An 18,403-nucleotide genomic window follows, 5' to 3' on the forward strand; every position below is an offset into this window, starting at 1 on the left:
CTTTATTTGAGACTTTAAGATATATGCATGAGTAACTGGCATAGCATATATCCCTAATGGCATCTTTAAAATAGATGCGAAGAGCCGATGATATTACCCTTGCTGTAAAGTCACTGTTCACGTCAGCTTGGCTGTTCAGTTTTGTTTTGTTTTTTCAATGCTGCTGCTGACCCAGAATAATTGAAATATTCTCCTGTTGTACCCAACCTTCTAATAATGGCTTTTCCTCTGCAAGGTTCATTGGCGGTATCCGTGGCGGACATGCCTGCACCTGTGGTGGGCTCTTCTGGAGGGGTGTATGCAGTCGTTTCTGCCCATCTGGCCAATATAGTGATGGTAAGAACCCACAATGTTCTACAACCTTTACACAGCAGAATTCACCTTTTTTTGTTGATCTCTGGTTGAAGGACTTTCTTCTTCTGGTCGAATCTCCTTTTGCTTTCCATGAAACCACTTCATAAGAAATTCCTTTCCCCCTTCCCTGCTCCCCAAACATCAGGTCCTATTTAACCTGCTCCATTTTTCTTGGTTCCTGGGTCCTTTTGGACATGATTTGTAACTTGCAGCCCCCTAGGTATGAACGGGCGAATATCTGCAGGCCCGGTAGTATTTCAGAATCACTGACTGGCTTTTGGTCAATTTAATGGGCTGCTGAAGCGTCATCTCACTATCAGGCCGATACAGTACAGTGCTCCGACGGAGCGCACTGTTAGCCTGCTCTTGGATGCGCATTTTCCCTTACCCCTTATTCAGTAAGGGGAGGAAAACGCACGTCCAACCCGTGGCACCTAATAGCGCCCTCAACATGGCTGGCGGTCACCTTAGAATAGAGACTGAAAACAAGGGGGGGAGATTGAATTTTGTTTTATGTTTATTGATCACAGAAGGATCGCTGCAGTTAAAGATTTATGGAGGAATCTCTGTTCTCAGAAAGCTTGGTGTTCATATTCTCCCTCAGCAGATATTAAGTCGGAGGTCCCGAAGAGTAAAAAAAGTTTAAAAAAAAAAAAATTGAATTTGGCCTGTGGCTGTCGGGCCAAAAACCGGACGCTCAATTTTGCCGGCGTCCGGTTTCCAAGCCCGTGGCTGTCAGCGGGCTCGAGAACCGACGCCGGCAAAATTGAGCGTCGGCTGTCAAACCCGCTGACAGCCGCCGCTCCAGGCTAAAAGGAGGCGCTATGGACGCGCTGGTGTCACTAGCGCCTCCTTTTCCCCGTTTCTACCACACCACCTAATTTGAATACTGAATCGCGCGCACCGGTGAGGGGCCGGTGCGCGCGCCGGGAGAGCGGGCGTTCGTCCGCTCTCCCGCAGACTTTACTGAATCGGCCTGCTTGACAGGCCCAAACTAGCGCAAAGGTCTCGCTCCTTGTAGAGCAGCACGAAGATTCTCCACTCGGGCAGGGATTGCGTTGAACCTGATCTACCGAAGCTTGGCTAGCAAAATGAGAGCAGAGAGCGTGGAAGAGGACAAAAAGGAGAGAGAATCCGTGGATCAGTATCAGAGTGGGACATTCATGGGCTAAACTGGGACAGAACAAAACCCCTACAGAGCAAGAAAGGGCAGAGGCACACCTGGAGAAACTTATCATTTGGGTTTTTTAATTTAGTTTTCTATTTATTTTGTGTTAATTTTTCATTTAGTTTCTTCCATTTTATGGGGGGCGTGCTAAATGAAATGCCCTGTTGTCGTTTCGGGTGGGAAATGACGTGAAAATTGTCGTTATTTCCCTGTCGTTTTCAAAGGCCAGCACATTCCTATGAGAGGCGTGGCTCTGCTGGCCTACAGGAATTGTCTGTTGTGCTTTATTTATTTATTTTTATTTTTTGCAATGTTGTGCCCAAAAGAAGTGCCTTCAAAATCCTGTTCTAATTTTAAGCAGCAGCTTCCTTTTTCTCCCCCCACCCATCACCAGCAAGCCCATGGTTCAATAGCTCTCCGTATTTGGACACAGTCCAACAAAATGTGGCTTCAGTCAGTCATATAAATGCTTCTTGCTTTCATTTGACACGAACACTTGAACACAAAGACCCTGAAAAGAATCTCGTCCTCTGAGAAGAGAAAGGTGTGCTGAGAATTATGCATGGAAAAGCGCACTCCACAGGTAAATTCGCAAACCCTGACTGTGCAGCTTTCAAAACCGTAAACCGTATCTGTGTCAGAGAGAAAGCACTCTTCTTCTTCAGTAGACATTCACCTCTGTCTCCAGGGTAATGTGGATTCTCCTCGTTTTGTCACCATTTTGATGATTGAGATCAAAGGTTGATGCAGAGCCTTGAGTGGCAACTACTGAATCACGAGCTTGATGGCTTTTGGTGGGTGAACTGTGGGAACGATGGGGTTTTGTTTTTTTTCTTTCTTATTTTTTGGAACATTTTGTGCCAATTGCCTGTTGCTTTAAACTGGTCTAAGCTCTAATTTGTTAGAAGTGGATATTTTGTTAATTTTAACACCTCACTCCTTTTCCTCCTCTTATTGACGTAACACTCCGGAGCTTTCTGAAACCGCCTCTGTTTGGTTTTCCTCCTATTTATTTAGAGAACACCGTGAAACAATGACATAAGGGACAAGATGGGAATCCGTTTGCCGCTTTGCTGAAATCGGCAACCACGGCCTTTATTTTATTTCCCAGTGGATTCTTCTTTGAATCTCCAGTTCCATTATGCCTTGCAGACACCAAGAGAAACGAAGATGCAGCTGAACTAAACAGCAGCAGAAGAAGAAATGGGGGATGAATCCCTCAGGGGTACATCAACAGAAATGTTCAGAGCAGTGATGAGATGAGAAATTACTGGCTGGCGGTCACCTTAGAATAGAGACTGAAAACAAGGGGGCAGAGTGAATTTTGTTTTATGTTTATTGATCACAGAAGGATCGCTGCAGTTAAAGATTTATGGAGGAATCTCTGTTCTCAGAAAGCTTGGCGTTCGTATTCTCCCTCAGCAGATGTAAAACAGGGTTTTCCTGAGCCAGGTCACTAATAAGGTTGTGTTTCTCTTTGGGTTTTCTCTAAGATGGTTTTCCTTTTTAAAGGTAGGTGTGGTTGGATGTTGACCAGTGCTCCTGTGATCTGCACTCGTTGGCTTTCCTTTGGGTAGACCAGGTGGGCCTTGCGGTCCCCCATCCACCCTCAGATTCTAGGTTTCCTGTTAAAGTGGCTCCTGCCATTTTATGATAACCCAATTGACATATATGCCTTGTTTGTATACTATTGTATTGTTCATTAAGTCAATAAAACTTTACATTTAAAGTGGCTCCTGCCATTTGTGTGGGAATTTTCTCGGAGGAGGAAATTCTTACTGTCTTCTTGACTATTTTTTTTTTCCTTTTTAAGCGCAAATCAATTAGCATTTCTCATGTCAGAACATGAATCCATTGGACTAATACAATTTGTTTTCCAATTTCGGTGGTCCTGGGACTCGGACTGAGCTCTTCTGAGTGACAGAAAAAGAGGAATGCGTTCTGTTGGTCTTCGCAGCTTCTTCTTCCAGCCCAGTGAGGTGCTTTGAGATTAGATGTCGGGTCCCGTGCTCTCTTCCACTGTCAGCAGGGTTGGTCATAGCCTTATCTTTTGGGCTACAAAAGTTGGAAGCAGTGGGGTGCACGCAAGATAGGCAAATGCCCCTTCCTGCCTTTTTGCCACTTCCCTTTTCATCCGATGGTTTAACAAAGCTTTCACAGAATTCGGCACATAAGTCAATTAAACAGGTGCTCTTCTGGTGAAAATGACAGCTTTTCCATAGGTCGGCTCCTGTGACTGGTTTAACTTTGTAAACACCTCCCCCCCAAAAGAAAACCAGCGAGATGAAAGTGGATTTTCCTTCCAGATGGTGGTGCAGTTCCAGGAATTGTATCGGTGCTGGAAGTAACTGGGGTCTTCATACGTTGTGATACCGTTTAAAAGACCCTCAGCAAAGACTGTGCTGGGAATAGTTGAGTGAGACCCACTCTTCTGCTCCTGGAGGGGAGTGATGCCCATGCGACTGAGATTCAAACCTTTCAATGTACGGCTCCGAGTCACAAAAGCTTTTTGTCTGAAGTAAATAAATGAACCCTCAGGCTACTTGGTACTGTTATAGCTAAAAGAACAACAAAGTGATTGGTTTCTGGTGTCCTAGGCAGAAGGAAGCTCTCTGGCACAATACAGCTATTAAGAAGAACACTAGCAGTAAATTGGAGAGATTGAGGCCATATGCAGCAGGGCCTGTCTTAAGAGCGAGGTTCGTTTCTGGCTTGATATGCACAAAATGAATCAATTAGCAGACTCCAGCCCAAGAAGAAATAGATCGAGTGGTCAGCTTATAGGATTAAGGGTTCTATACATTTTTCCCATAGACACAAAATGAGAGAAAAACTTTAGTGCATAGGCCCTTAAGAGTCAAACTGAACTCTGTAAGGCCTAATCCTGCTTTTTGCTGATGACTTTCTGTGTGTAGCCTTGGTCAGTTCATCTTCCCACTCTTTGGCTCAGGTGAGTTGCAGTCAAGGGAGTAAGTAAGATGTTTTCAGTGCTGATTTTCTGCCATGTCACCAATCGGGAACCTTTTGGAACTTTCTTCCTTTTCCTTATTGGGGAAAAAGTGGAAAATAGTTGCCGTCACAAGCCCCGACCTGGTACCTTTTTTTTTTTTTTTTAGAAATTTACTGGTTATTAATGGGCAGGTATTAGCACTGTGCTTTTATTGAAACGAAACAGGAAATTTCTTTCCCATTTCTTTTTATTTAAAAAAATGACATGAAAGAAAAACTAACAAAATTTTGTTCATTTTCCTTCGTTTCCTTGTTTTAAAAAGTTGTCCAGCCTCTGCTCCTCCAAAAACAATACCCAGGCCTGTCCCATGCCCTTTCCCAACGCTCCCAGCCTCCCTTGGTCCTCCTGATCGCATGAAGTCTTTAAAATCTGTTTCAGTCTTCGCAGGGTCACCCCTGCCCCGCTGCCGCTGCCGTTTCACATGGCACTCGCAGACCAAGGCCAGTCTCATTATTACTTTTATTCCGTACAAAATGGTGCCTGCCAGACTCGGTCGGCGTCATTCTGTGCAGAAGAGAGCAGTACTGGCTCCGGCCTTGTTCTCCTGGTGCCATTTCAAATAGCGGCAGTGCTTATTTTATTGTTTTAAACCGAAGAATTATGGGTTAATATGTTGTATTGATGTGTTAATTCTAATGTACTGTAAACCGACGTGAAATCTTTATGAATGTCGGTATATAAAATTGCCTAAATAAATAAATAAATAAATTTCTATTTCCCCCCCTTCCTCTTGCTCCTTCCTTTACTCCCGCAATCTCATAGTAATATGACAGACAACCCTTCATGCAAATATTGGAGTTAGCCTAACACTGACAGATACTAAAGAATATTTAACAATGCAAAGACAAAATCTTTCTAATTATATCTCATCCTCCCTCTAAGCACCTGCCTCATAAATCAACAAATGCTTAGTTTATAAAACCCTTCTTCCCTACCCTGTCTTCAATGTGAAGAAGTCTTCTAGACATCAGGTGATGCAAAGAACTATCCCTTGTTTCCTTATACATCCCAAAAATCAACTATTCAAAATTAAGCCTTGAATTCGGGAAGACAAAGTTTGGACATATTTTTCCCAAATCACTAGAAATAGTCTCCGTCATTTAAAAGTGGAGTTAGAGGCCACACTTTCCACCTGCATCATATCATATATGTAACAGATTTCTCCATTCCCAAAAGGAAGGTGTATCACTTCCCCTCCAGTGTAAAAGAATCCATTTTTTTCTCCAAGACACAAACCTTCTTAACAAAAAGCTGGTCTCCTTTGCTCTTAAATAACAGCAGAATGAAGCTCTCAAAGAGAAAAGATTCAGGGGTAATAGGAATGATATAATACAAAAGCTTTGCCACATAAGACATTATCTTGACCCAAAAAGACTGGATTTGAGGACATAACCAGAAAGTATGGGACAGGTTACTCATTCCAGAGTTACATTTTGCACAAATCTCCTTAATAGAGATTTTTGGTTTAAATGCTGGGGATTGGTATACATCTTGTATTTCCCTTATATACACATTTGAAGGTAGTTCAGGCAAATGCTTGAAGCAAGATTTCAGTATTTGTTGTGAACTCGCAAATCCACTTTCTCGAATCCATCTACTACGTGGAAGTTCTACTCATTCTTCTTGACATAGCTGCTTCAAAGCCTTATGTATTTTAGACAAGGGGAGTTTCTCAAGCTCCTCGGTTTTGAAAAAATTCTCAAAAGTTCCAAGTACAGCCAAACCTAGATTTTCCAATGGCAATGTCAAGATATAGTGTTGTATTTGTAGATAGGAGAAATAACACTTGTCACTTGGTGCTTATTGACCTTTCATCTTTTGGAAAGTCATAATCATCCTGTTATCTTCTAATCTAACACATGGTGTAAATGCGTTATGCCTTTAGACGCCTATAATTGGAAATCAACTGTGTGGGAGTAGAATCCAACTTTCCTTGGATTGGTAATAACTGTGAACAATGGAGTCTTTTTTTTTTTTTTTTTTTTATTGCATTTTAACAATTTACACAAATATACCATTGTGATTGGAAATAAAGGTTACATATTTATATCAGTCCTTTAAAGAAAATCAATTCCAAGAATATTTTAAACAGTAACAATCCATATATTAAGCAATATAGTGGGGGATATGTGAAATTCTAAAGAGCGAAAGATTTCATTGTTAACAAGAAAAAGGAAATAAAGGCAGCCGATTCCTAGCCTAATACAAATCTATTATGCACCAATTGTGCTATCTATGTCGCAGTTAACTGGTGAGAATCAATAAAGAAACGAAGTTGTGAGGGTTCAAAAAATACAAATACGGAGTCCAAATATTTGACTACGCATTTACACGGATAACGAAGAACAAACTTTGAACATATAGCCATCGCTTCTTCCCTCATTTGTATGAATTTTTTCCTCCTCTCCTGCGTTGACCTCGTGATATCGGGAAACAGCCATATTTTCTGACCATAATATTCTGCTGATCTGTTACGAAAAAATAACCTCAATACATTATTCTTCTCAGACAAAAAGGCAAACGAAACAAAACGTATTCCCCTCTCAAGAACTGTTTCTTCATGGGTCAATTCCAATAATTCTGTAATATTAAGTTGAGCTTGATGATCTTGCTTCTGTTCTTTTTTTGAAGGCCAATAGTATATTTTTGTAATTAAAGGAGATGCCTCCATTGGCATTTTTAATATTACATTTAAATACTTTTTAAACAACTCCATCGGTGGTATATGGGTAATTATTGCAAAGTTAAGAATTCTTATATTAGTACTTCTCATCGAATTCTCAATATTCTCTATTTTTTTTATCAATCACAGTCTCTCTTTGTACCGTATGATGCTGGAAACTTTCCATAGTTTTTACTTTTCCTTCAATCTCTTGTATTCTCTTTTCTTGCTTCTCAGTTCTCATTTCATTTTCTTTACTACATTTATTTGATTCCACACACATTTTAGAGAGGTTTATAACAGAGTTTTCAACAGCAGCTAAGGCGTCCCAGATAGCGTCCATTGTTACCACCTTGGGCCTTACAAGAAAGGAGGTTAATTGAGTAAACTCACCACCTCTTGCGACTCTAGCAACAGTGTCCCTTCCTTCCTCCAGCGTTGGGCTAGGCAGAGATATGCCTAGCTGTGATATTTCCTCTGGGAACTCCTCTCCCTGGGCTCCGAGCCCTATGGAGTTCCCTTGTAGGTTTTCCTGTGTTGTCTCGCGGCGCTCCATTTGCTGGGGGGGGGGGGGGACGGCATCTCAGGTGCTCCGGGACTGAGCGAGATTTCATCTGCCATGGACTGAGTAGCTCGCTCTACTTCCCTGTCCTTCGCGGCAATCGCTCCCGGCTCTCTCGGCAAGGGTGTCGAGACAAAAAAAAACAATGGAATCTTAAATGTTTTTGTCATCCTCTACCAACCCATCTAAGGGGAGAAATTAATATACTCCTTGACCACCGTTTAGGTATTTTTCTGGATGGAGCCTATAGAACATACCACAAATTTAATGGTGCAGTCAGTGCCTTTTCGGCTATTAAATTAACTTGTCACCCGTGGAGTCTTCTGCCTTTTCATTTCTTTGCTCTGTTGTCCACTTCTAGAGGAAATAAACATTTAGTTGTAAATGTGTGGCAAGCTCCATGCAGAACGCAAAGGAGGGCCATGACTCAATACCTACAGTACCTGAATGTAAACCGATGTGATATCTCAGATCGAATGTCGGTATGTAAAAATAATAAATAAATAAAATAAACTTCCCATGCAGAAATATATATGTGACTCACATCCATGTATGCGTATTAGGAACAGAGAGGAAAACTAATCGGCTCAGCTGGTCTGCCCACTTGTCCTTGCCTTCTGTGTCACTGCGGACTGAACTTGCTCTCTGGTCTTCATCTTCATTTGATTTTTCTTTTGCATTTTCTTTGATCAGGCAGTTTCCTCTTACTGCACTGTACTTCCAGCTTGATTGGAACCAGAGCTTTGGATCTGGTGCCGTGAGCCTTCCTTCATAATTAGCGGGATATTTTTCCTCCTATTTTGTGACCCCCCCCCTCCCCACTTTACATGTAGCCCCGTCAGCGCAGCGACAGTCCTGGGCTGGGGAACGTGCAGTAGGACTCCTTCCAGAGCCCTGCAGTCATGGGCCCTGGATCTGACAAGTGATGACTGTGGCTCCTTTCCCTGGGGAGCTGTGAATGCAGCCTCTGCAGCATCCCCCAGTCCTGGGACGACCCAGGGAGTGGAAGTCCTATCCCAGGAATCAAATCCAGGATCTTCCGCGTGGCAGCGCACAGCACCTCCCGCATGAGCCACCAGGCTGGACCCCTCCCCCCGACACACACACATTTGATCATAGCATCATCCCTTGTGTATGTCTTGAAGGTCCTTGAATTCTCTTACCTTTGTTGGTAGGCAATTCCAAGCAACCACCACCTTCTCAGTAACGTGTGAGGATGTCTTAACCCTATAAAATCCCATTCATATGCCACCCACGTTGCCGTTTTGTGTGACTCTGATGTGTATTCCTATATATACACTGCAGAAGGGATCAGCTGAGGCTTCCCCGTCTTCCCTTCCAGTAATCTGTGTGTGTAGCATGCATGATGCATTCTTTTACAGCACTCGCTGTGGACTTCTGTAAGGTTTCTTTAGGATTTATTGTGCATTGAACTTTGCCCCTTTTGTCAGCACAATAGTGTGTACAGTACAGGATGGAAGGACTCTATCACCTCCAGACTTTTATTTATTCCTCCATTCTCAACCTCTAGAAGCACCAGTATCTCTTTTTATGATTCTGTTGATTTAAAAAAAAAAAAAAATGACAAAGCAGATCATAACATCAGAGAAGCGCGTGGCTTGTGTTCCAGTCCGTGCCTGAGAGCTATTATAGCACTTTGGCAGTGCAAGAAATCCAGTTTCCTAATGCTTTTAACGTTTTGGAATGAAAGAAATGGTGCTTGACCCTCTATATTTGTGCTTTTTGTTTCAGAACTGGTCGGGAATGAAGTGCCAGTTCAAGTGGGTGCGAGTGGCTGTTGCCTTGGTTTGCAGTAAGTTTCTCGGTGCAGCAGACTCCTATTGCCTTTACTGTCTGACTTTGGTTTTGTACTGTTATTTCCTGTGCTGGCAGTGTCCCCTTTCTTTATGCTGAAGCCTATGCCATTTTTCCAGTCACCAGCCTGGCTGGATGCAGTGAGAAGCAGGAGTCAGAAAAAATAAGGAAACTACATGTGGCCACCAGTTCCTTAGAATACTATAAAGGTCATTAAATCAGTAATGGAGGTCTGATGATGAGAGTCTGGACACTGTACGATAGGAGAAGCTTTGTTATTGTTCAGATTCAAAGAATCCTCTCTAGCAGGCTGTGCACAACCTGAGGTGCTTGGTGTGTGTCATTTTAGGGTGTGTTTAAAGTAAAATGCAGTATAATGGAACTTCTAACCAAAGTTATACCAAAACCCCAATGTCCGCTATACTGTTCCAAAAATACAGTATCACAAAAAGCATGAACAGTAAAATCAACTTAAAACCATCTTAGAAAACTTTTTAATCTGTTTCATATGTTGTCCCCTTTCTTTTAGTTTTGTTTTCCCTTCGTCATGAAACAGCTTTCTTTGTCTATGCACCCGCTGTGTTTCTATCGAGTTTCACTACCAGCTTCCACCCTTCCTGACACTGCAGTGTTTCGGCATCAAAAGCCTGCCTCAGGGGAAGGGGATATTCTTAATTCTAAAATTAGAAAAATACATCGGGTATTTTCACTTTCATCATTGTATGACGCTAATAGTGTACAATAAATGACTTTAACTTATTAGGAACGAAGTAGCTATTTTCTTCTCAAAATAATGGCGACGCTAGAATTTTTGTTCCATACTGCTTATCTTAATTGAACTCCATGATCTGACATAAAAAATATAGTGCATTTCAAATCAAATGTACTTATAGTACTATATATTATATAAGTAATCTGCAACATATACCTAACTTCGATGGCAACTTACTGCAAATTTCAAATCAGCCGTTGTATGGTTTTTCTCAATCCAATGAGGTACTAATGGGGCTTCAATTTTCTTTTGTCTAATGCAACTTAAATGCTCCTGTATCCAGAATTTCAACATCCAGGACGTCGTCTTCCCTATATAAAGCAATACGCATGGGCACCAGTTCACATATATTACTCACATAGAAATGCGCAAAGTGTGGGTATGTCAATGAAAGGCCATCATCCTGCGAATAAAAGTCTTATCTCCTTCAAATGATCTGGGGCAAATATTGCATTGGCCGCATGGAAATTTGCTATGCTAGCACAATTTTCCCAAAGAGAATGGGGAGACAACTTTTCAAAATACCTTTTGAAAAAGGTACAAGCTTTTATTTTTAGGTGGCATATTGTTACACCTTACGGACTGAATAAAGAATAGAGTTGGCAGTTTTTTTGTTGAAGAAATTATTGAAGGGTGATAGAAGAGGGTGTTCATTGGTTGGAAGATTCCGCTTCTGTGATTGGTTAGGGAGACAATAAAATATGCATTTTGTGTCGGAGTGTGCTCAGACCCGCCATGATGTTTTCTTGAGAAGGAAGTGGTAATCCAGCTTGCAGTCATATGATAAGAAGAACATAAGAAAATGCCATACTGGGTCAGACCAAGGGTCCATCAAGCTCAGCATCCTGTTTCCAACAGTGGCCAATCCAGGCCATAAGAACCTGGCAAGTACCCAAAAACTAAGTCTATTCCATGTTACCATTGCTAATGGCAGTGGCTATTCTCTAAGTGAACTTAATAGCAGGTAATGGACTTCTCCTCCAAGAACTTATCCAATCCTTTTTTAAACACAGCTATACTAACTGCACTAACCACATCCTCTGGCAACAAATTCCAGAGTTTAATTGTGCGTTGAGTAAAAAAGAACTTTCTCCGATTAGTTCTAAATGTGCCCCATGCTAACTTCATGGAGTGCCCCCTAGTCTTTCTTCTATCCGAAAGAGTAAATAACCGATTCACATCTACCCGTTCTAGACCTCTCATGATTTTAAACATCTCTATCATATCCCCCCTCAGCTGTCTCTTCTCCAAGCTGAAAAGTCCTAACCTCTTTAGTCTTTCCTTATAGGGGAGCTGTTCCATTCCCCTTATCATTGTGGTAGCCCTTCTCTGTACCTTCTCCATCGCAATTATATCTTTTTTGAGATGCGGCGACCAGAATTGTACACAGTATTCAAGGTGCGGTCTCACCATGGAGCGATACAGAGGCATTATGACATTTTCCGTTTTATTCACCATTCCCTTTCTAATAATTCCCAACATTCTGTTTGCTTTTTTGACTGCCGCAGCACACTGAACCGACGATTTCAATGTGTTATCCACTATGACACCTAGATCTCTTGGGTTGTAGCACCTAATATGAAATCCAACATTGTGTAATTATAGAGTGGGCTATTTTTCCCTATATGCATCACCTTGCACTTATCCACATTAAATTTCATCTGCCATTTGGATGATGCCATTTGAATGATGATGCCATTTGGATGATGCCATTTGGATGATGATGTAAGTGAAAGTACCCGATGTATTTTTCTAATTTTAGAATTAAGAATATCCCGTTCCCCTGATGCAGGCATTTGATGCTGAAACACTGCAGTGTCGGGAAGGGTGGAAGCTTCCCGTGAAACTCAATAGAAACATAGCGGGTGCATAGACAAAGAAAGCTGTTTCATGACGAAGGGAAAATGATCCTAAAAGAAAAGGGACAACATATGAAACAGATAAAAAGTTTTCTAAAACGGTTTTCCAAAAAAGGTTTTTCCAAGATGGGTTCCTAATAATGATTGTGAGTCTTTCAAGAAAAATTATGTAGAAATTTTGCCTCTTACTTTATATAAATATTTGTTAATGATGTACTGTATATAATGTCTACATAGGGGGTATTGTTCCCTCATATAGAAATATCTGTCAAACATGTAAGTATTTGTCATATGTGCGCTTCTGTGTACTACACAATTAGATGGTGAAATGAAAATATTATGCTTTTCAATAGGTTTTGTATGTTTGCAAATTTTAACTTTTGTTGTAAAAAATCTTTTTGATGAAAATGTATTGATTATAGATTTTTTTTTACAAAAGAAAGTTATTATAAAAAGTTGATTTTACTGTTTGTGGTATTTTTTATGATATTGACATTTTCTAACCAAACAAGAGGATCACAGGGCTTGGGTAGTATTTGAGTAACTTGTAAAGGTGCCACCTGGTTTAAAGGAGAATCCAGATCCCATCTCTCTTTAAACCTTGAATGAGAACATTTTGCTTTAATAAATCTGGGAAATGCAGGGGGAGGATGGTGTTCTGTGCCCAATTTCACTTTTATATGGGAAGGTGCCATGTGATTGGCTAATTTGAAATGCAAAGATTTCTGTTTTAATTTTAGGAATTCATCTGTATGGTGGCATTTGAAGGGGAGGAGATTTGATGAAAGAAAGTTGGGGACAGGTGTTTAATCTCCCATTGCAAAGTACTGATATGGTTTTCAGGATATCCACCAGGAATTTGTATAAGGTCTATCTGCTTACAATGGAGGCAGGACATGAAAAAATACCTCATACATATTCATGGTGGATATCCTGAAAACCAGACTAGTTTGTGGCATTCCAGGACCAGAGTTGCTTACCCCTACACTGAGGGATGAAAGAAAGTGTTTAGGAGGGAACTGGTGGGAAAATGGTAACACATTAAAAAAAACAACAACCCAGGAATCTCTTAGGCTGGCAGCTCTGCAGTGCACCCATCCTCATGTGCCTTAGGAGGGGAAGGTGGCAATGTATGCCTGTACCAGACAGTGATTATTCCTGTCCTACCATCTACTGGCAGTCAGTGGAACTGCAGATAATAGCCCAAAAAGTTAAAATATTATAAATAACTTCAAAACAAGCAATAGGTTTCCTTGTAGTTTTCCTGAGGGAATGAAATAGTAACATAGTAAATGATGCAGATAAATACCAAAATGGCTTAGTGTTTAAGTATGAGTTCAACCAAGGACAAATCCAGAGAAAAATCTCAGACAGCGAGGTGCTTTTCTTGTGTAGAAACCCAGCTTACCCATGGCAGGGAACTGTTGGAGTTTATGAGCAGAGGAAATAGGCCTTGTGGCTCATGTTTCTGTGTGGACCTGATCCAAAGATTTTCTTTAGAAAAAAAATTATTTCTGCTGTAAATCACTAAGCAGCTGTAGAATCTTTAGCCCTAAAATGTATAAAAGCATGGTTAACCTATAGAGTGCCAAGAGATCTATCACATTTTAATTATTTTAGAAGTAAAAATAGTCTGTAAATCTACATTTTGAAAGCAGTCTCATGTTTGGAAAATCATAATAAGACTAATTATATTTTAAAGAAGCAAATGTTAATTTGTAGAAGCAATAACTTACCAAGCAAAGTTAATCAAGTCTTGGGGCATTGCTGTTAATATTTTTTTATTTTAAACCTATCTTTCCAAATGATGTAAAGGGCTGCTTACAGGATTATTTGAGATCAGGTATATGAAGTCCTTTCCCAAAAGAGCTTTATCATCTAAGTGAGTACCTGAGGCCACAAGAGAGAAAGTAACTTGCCCAAGGTCACAAGGAATGTCAGTGCAGAAGTGGGATTTGTGCTCTGGTTTTGCTGGGTCACAGCCCATTACTCTAACCATTAGGCCCGTCCCTTTTCCCAGCGAGGGCCATTAACCCCACAATCAACCCCTATCGTTGTCTGCACACCACAAATGGGTCTCTTTAGTTGCTCATGATGTGGACATTCCCTTCGGAAAACAACACATAAATTAAACAAAAATGACGGTATTGTTTGGTTTCTGGTTTTATCTTGAGACAATTTATTCCTTAACGATAAGACAACTGCTAATTCTGTCATAGCTTATTGGACCCCCCCCCTAATCCTAGACTGACTTCCCCTTTCCCTTTGTGTTGCAGTGAGCATTGAATTTGGAAGAGCTGTGTGGCTGAGGTTCCACCCATCTACGTATCCTCCATGTCCCCACCCCAGTTTTGTGGCCCACCTGAGCGGGGTGCTGGTGGGGATCACGCTGGGTGTGGTGATCCTCAGGAACTATGAACAGAGGCTGCAAGATCAGTCCTTGTGGTGGATTTTTGTTTCCATCTACATCTTCTTTCTGCTGTTTGCTGTTTTCTGGAACATTTTTGCCTACAGTCTGTTGGATATGAAGCTACCTCCACTTCCCTAGAAAGTCAGGACAAAGCCATCTGAATGTCAAAACTTGCATATGCCACTTACAAAAAAAAAAGGTTTTATTTTTGTATAAAGAGTATGTTCTCGGTCAAGTGCTTTTCTTAAACAGGCACAAGTAGAAAATGTACAGTAAGAATTTTGTCTTAATATATGTAGAAGAGAACATTTGAGGTCTAGATATTTTACAAGCAGCCAAAATTAAACCTGTTTTGCCACAGTCATAGTAACACACTAGATGATGGCATCTAATGACAAACTGGTCCGTCCAATCTGCCCAGATGTGATTCCTCCTCTGGTTTTGTGACAGTGTGGGTAGAACAGGCAGACAAATTCCCATCCGCCAACTAACACCAGCTCCACCTAGGTCTTCCACCTGCTCTTTCAAAACCGCACCCTCACCACTGCCATCTACCCAAGCATTTCCAAAATTCTGCCACACTGCTGGCTCCTTTCATGCCTTATCTTCCTGTTTGATTCTTACAAGACCAGCATTTAATCTAATATCCGCCGCCCTTTCCAAGTCTTCTTACTAACTTTGTCATAATTCACACACCCACCAAAGGTAGTGAGGCCTGTTGTTCAAAACATCCAGCCTACCTATCCTTACTTATGTTCACATTTTAACCAGGGTCGCGCCATGCAGGTTGCCCTGGCCTTCTTGGAAGAGTGATACTATAAAGAACATCAGTACAGCTTCCCTAGCCTTTCAGAATATCTTCTAATAGAAATTTGCTCCGTTTTCATGGTGATATTTACCTTTATTACTTTCAGTATTGTCATTGGGGAATTAACTCCGTGTGGCCGAAGGGAGGGAATTTGACGTTGAAAGTAGCAAACGAAGCTTCTTAGAAAAATTAAGTTTATGGTCTTCACTTTTACTGAAGGAACGTTTAATAGTTTGGTGAGATGTTTATTATCCCACAGCCATGTTAGGTGGGTTAATCCATTGTTTCCCAACCAGTGTGCCTTCAGACTTCATATGTGCCACAGAAAAATCACCATTACCTGATGCTCCTATCCAGGCCAGCACAAGGCCTCTGTTCTTAGCACCTCATAGCAACAAGAGACTCCCCCTGTGGTGGCTCTTAAAGATGTAGGTACTCCTTCCTAAGAACATGTCATCATGCATACCTCTTCCATGTTGCAGCATGAGCCCTGGGGCATGGTAACTAAAGGACAACGTGCAGGATATGGATATCTGGGACCTGCATGGTGCAGAACACGCATTGCACACAGAGCCCCCTCATATTCTCCATCTTTGAGTCCTTCCAGCCTCTGTCGTATCCCCAGGTTGAGTGGGAGTTTGCACTGAGTGCTGGATGTGACTCATGTTGAGGGTTGGAAGCAGCAGCAGTGAAGGAGCTCTGGTAGCTGCATGCGGCAGCCAAGGTCATTAATTGAACCAGCTGCCTGAACCACATTGACTTTTCCTTTCTCCTGCACTTATACACAGAGGGAGAGACCAGCAGGATGGGTTCATGTGTATCTCCCCCTCCCGTTGATTTCAAATTTAGGAAAGAGACGGGTGGGGCTTTCAGTGTTTCCATGTTCTTTTGGCCAAATGAGTTCTCTCGATGTCCGCACTGCTTACTCTGTGGAGGCTGGTGTGCCATGCAACATTTTTGTTAATTTAAGTGAGGCTTAGGCTTAAATTGGGGAAACACAGGCTTAAGTTTCTCTTTTTGGGCCAGATATACTAAGAATATTTTTCCTAGTTTATAGCTGTGAGGAAAATGTTTAGTACATATGGCCCTTCATTTTGTAGTAGTGCCTTGGGCCTCCCTGATGGTAAATAGGATTGCTGGCCTTTAAAACTGTCTGTACAGAAAAGGGCTCATGAAGGAAGCAAATTCTCTTCTTCCTCCCATCTTCTGCTGCCAAGCCCTTTTTCCTTACTATCAGTTTTTCTCTACTTAACATCTCGTGCTGGCAGGAGGCACCCACAGCAGGGTCCATAATCCATAGCATACCTGTGCCATGCTAGGGAATACCTTAGGCTAGGGATGGCCAACTCCAGTCCTCAAGCACCACAAACAGGCCAGGTTTTCGGGATATCCACAAATGAATATGCATGAGATAGTTTGCATGCACTGCCTCCATTGTATGCACATACATCTCATGCATATTCATTGTAGATATCCTGAAAACCTGTCCTGTTTTGTGATTCTCAAGCAATGGAGTTGGCCACCTCTGCCCTAGCGAGTAACTCATGCCCTGTGACCATGCTCCTTAAGAAGATGCCATATTGGGTCCTTCAAGCCCAGCATCCGTGTTTCCAACAGTGGCCAATCCAGGTTACAAGTAGCTGGAAAATCATGCACTGTTTTAATGCCAGGATGCAAATGTGCCAGCAATCTATGGATGGTAGTACTCGCTCATTTATGTCCTGAGCCTTCCGTGTTTGAATGCTCAGTTTTGTTAGCGAATCTCATAAAGTACTCCAGCTGAACACAGCAGGTCTTAGTGATGATACTCACCAGCCTTTTCTGTGCCAAGCCTCTCGTATGCCAGGTGCACCTCCTTTCCTCTTGGTTGTAGACATTAGCTTTGTATCACACCAAGGAGAATGTGTTTGACAGGTTTAGCAAAAATATTTACGGTGACTTGAAATGCCAAATGTTATACTTTCAACAACTATCCAGAATGTCCTGATTTTATTTTATATAAATGCTTTACTAGAGGTTAAACAAAAAGTCATTACCACAGCACTGAGCTGGGAGCAATACAGAATAGTGAACCCTATTATAATAGACATAACAGGGCTAGATAAGATAGGCTTGGGGAGAGGGAGGGAAACACCCACTAACCGAATATCCAGATTACTTTAAAGTACTGGAAGGACGACACTGTAAGAAAACATGAATTCTGCCCATTTTGAAATAAAATATTTATACTCTCTGAGGTTAATATTCGGTTGTAGTTTGAGCTCTAAGTTGATCCAGATAATTTTAAGACCAGCTCGCAGCACGATCAGACTTCCCAGGATCAGATAACACTGAATATCAGAGTTATCAAAGAAACTTTGGCCTGCCCTAAAACACTTGATTTATTCAGGTAAGTTGATCTGGCTAGAAATTTATTTGGATAAATCAGATCCAGTTCGCACAAGGGGAATTTTAAAATTCCACATTTTTTCAGGCTGTCTTAACTTCACCAGATAAACCATTTTATTATGGACCTCTATGTATTTTAATATATTGTTTTGTAATAGGCAGGTTTGCCTAACATGAAAAAAAAAAGCCAAGGCAGGTAAAAGAAGAGATGTGCTTTTCAGGTTTTTACATTAAAGGCATTCATGTGTTTTATTTAATTCCAGTCTTGAAATTTCAGAAGATTTTTTTTCTATTAGAAATGATCTGGTAGGTATCCTGTCTAAAATAAAAAGCTTTTAAAATCCTCTCCTGCTTCCCTTCTCCTAGTAGTACAGGGGTGGCCAACTCTAAACATCAAGAGCTGAAAAAGGCCTGCTTTTCAGGATATCCACAACGAATATGCATTATTGTATTTAGTAGTTTTAATTGTTTAGGAATTTTGCCTAATTGTATTGCTTTATAGATCAGTGTTTCCCACACTCTCCTGGAGGCACACTTAGCTAGTCGGGTTTTCAGGATTTTCAGACTGAATATGCATGAGATAGATTTGTATACA

The 18,403-nt window shown here is 41.3% G+C and overlaps 1 protein-coding gene across 3 annotated transcripts in view; it reads left to right on the forward strand.

Annotated features, from left to right (window-relative positions):
* Positions 1 to 18,153, forward strand: part of RHBDL3 (rhomboid like 3) — a 151,654-nt gene extending 133,501 nt beyond the window's left edge. For 2 of the 3 annotated variants that reach the window (XM_029600729.1, XM_029600730.1), the window contains 3 exons: positions 236 to 336; positions 9,509 to 9,569; positions 14,479 to 18,153. In XM_029600729.1, coding sequence (XP_029456589.1) covers positions 236 to 336; positions 9,509 to 9,569; positions 14,479 to 14,750 — 434 coding nt within the window. In that variant the 3' untranslated portion in view covers positions 14,751 to 18,153. The remainder of the gene's footprint in view (positions 1 to 235; positions 337 to 9,508; positions 9,570 to 14,478) is intronic. The other variant, XM_029600732.1, reaches the window with a different exon arrangement.
* Positions 18,154 to 18,403: the final 250 nt, after the last annotated feature.

Source organism: Rhinatrema bivittatum, chromosome 4 (genome assembly GCF_901001135.1).
Source record: "Rhinatrema bivittatum chromosome 4, aRhiBiv1.1, whole genome shotgun sequence".
NCBI classification, from domain to species: Eukaryota; Metazoa; Chordata; class Amphibia; order Gymnophiona; family Rhinatrematidae; genus Rhinatrema; species Rhinatrema bivittatum.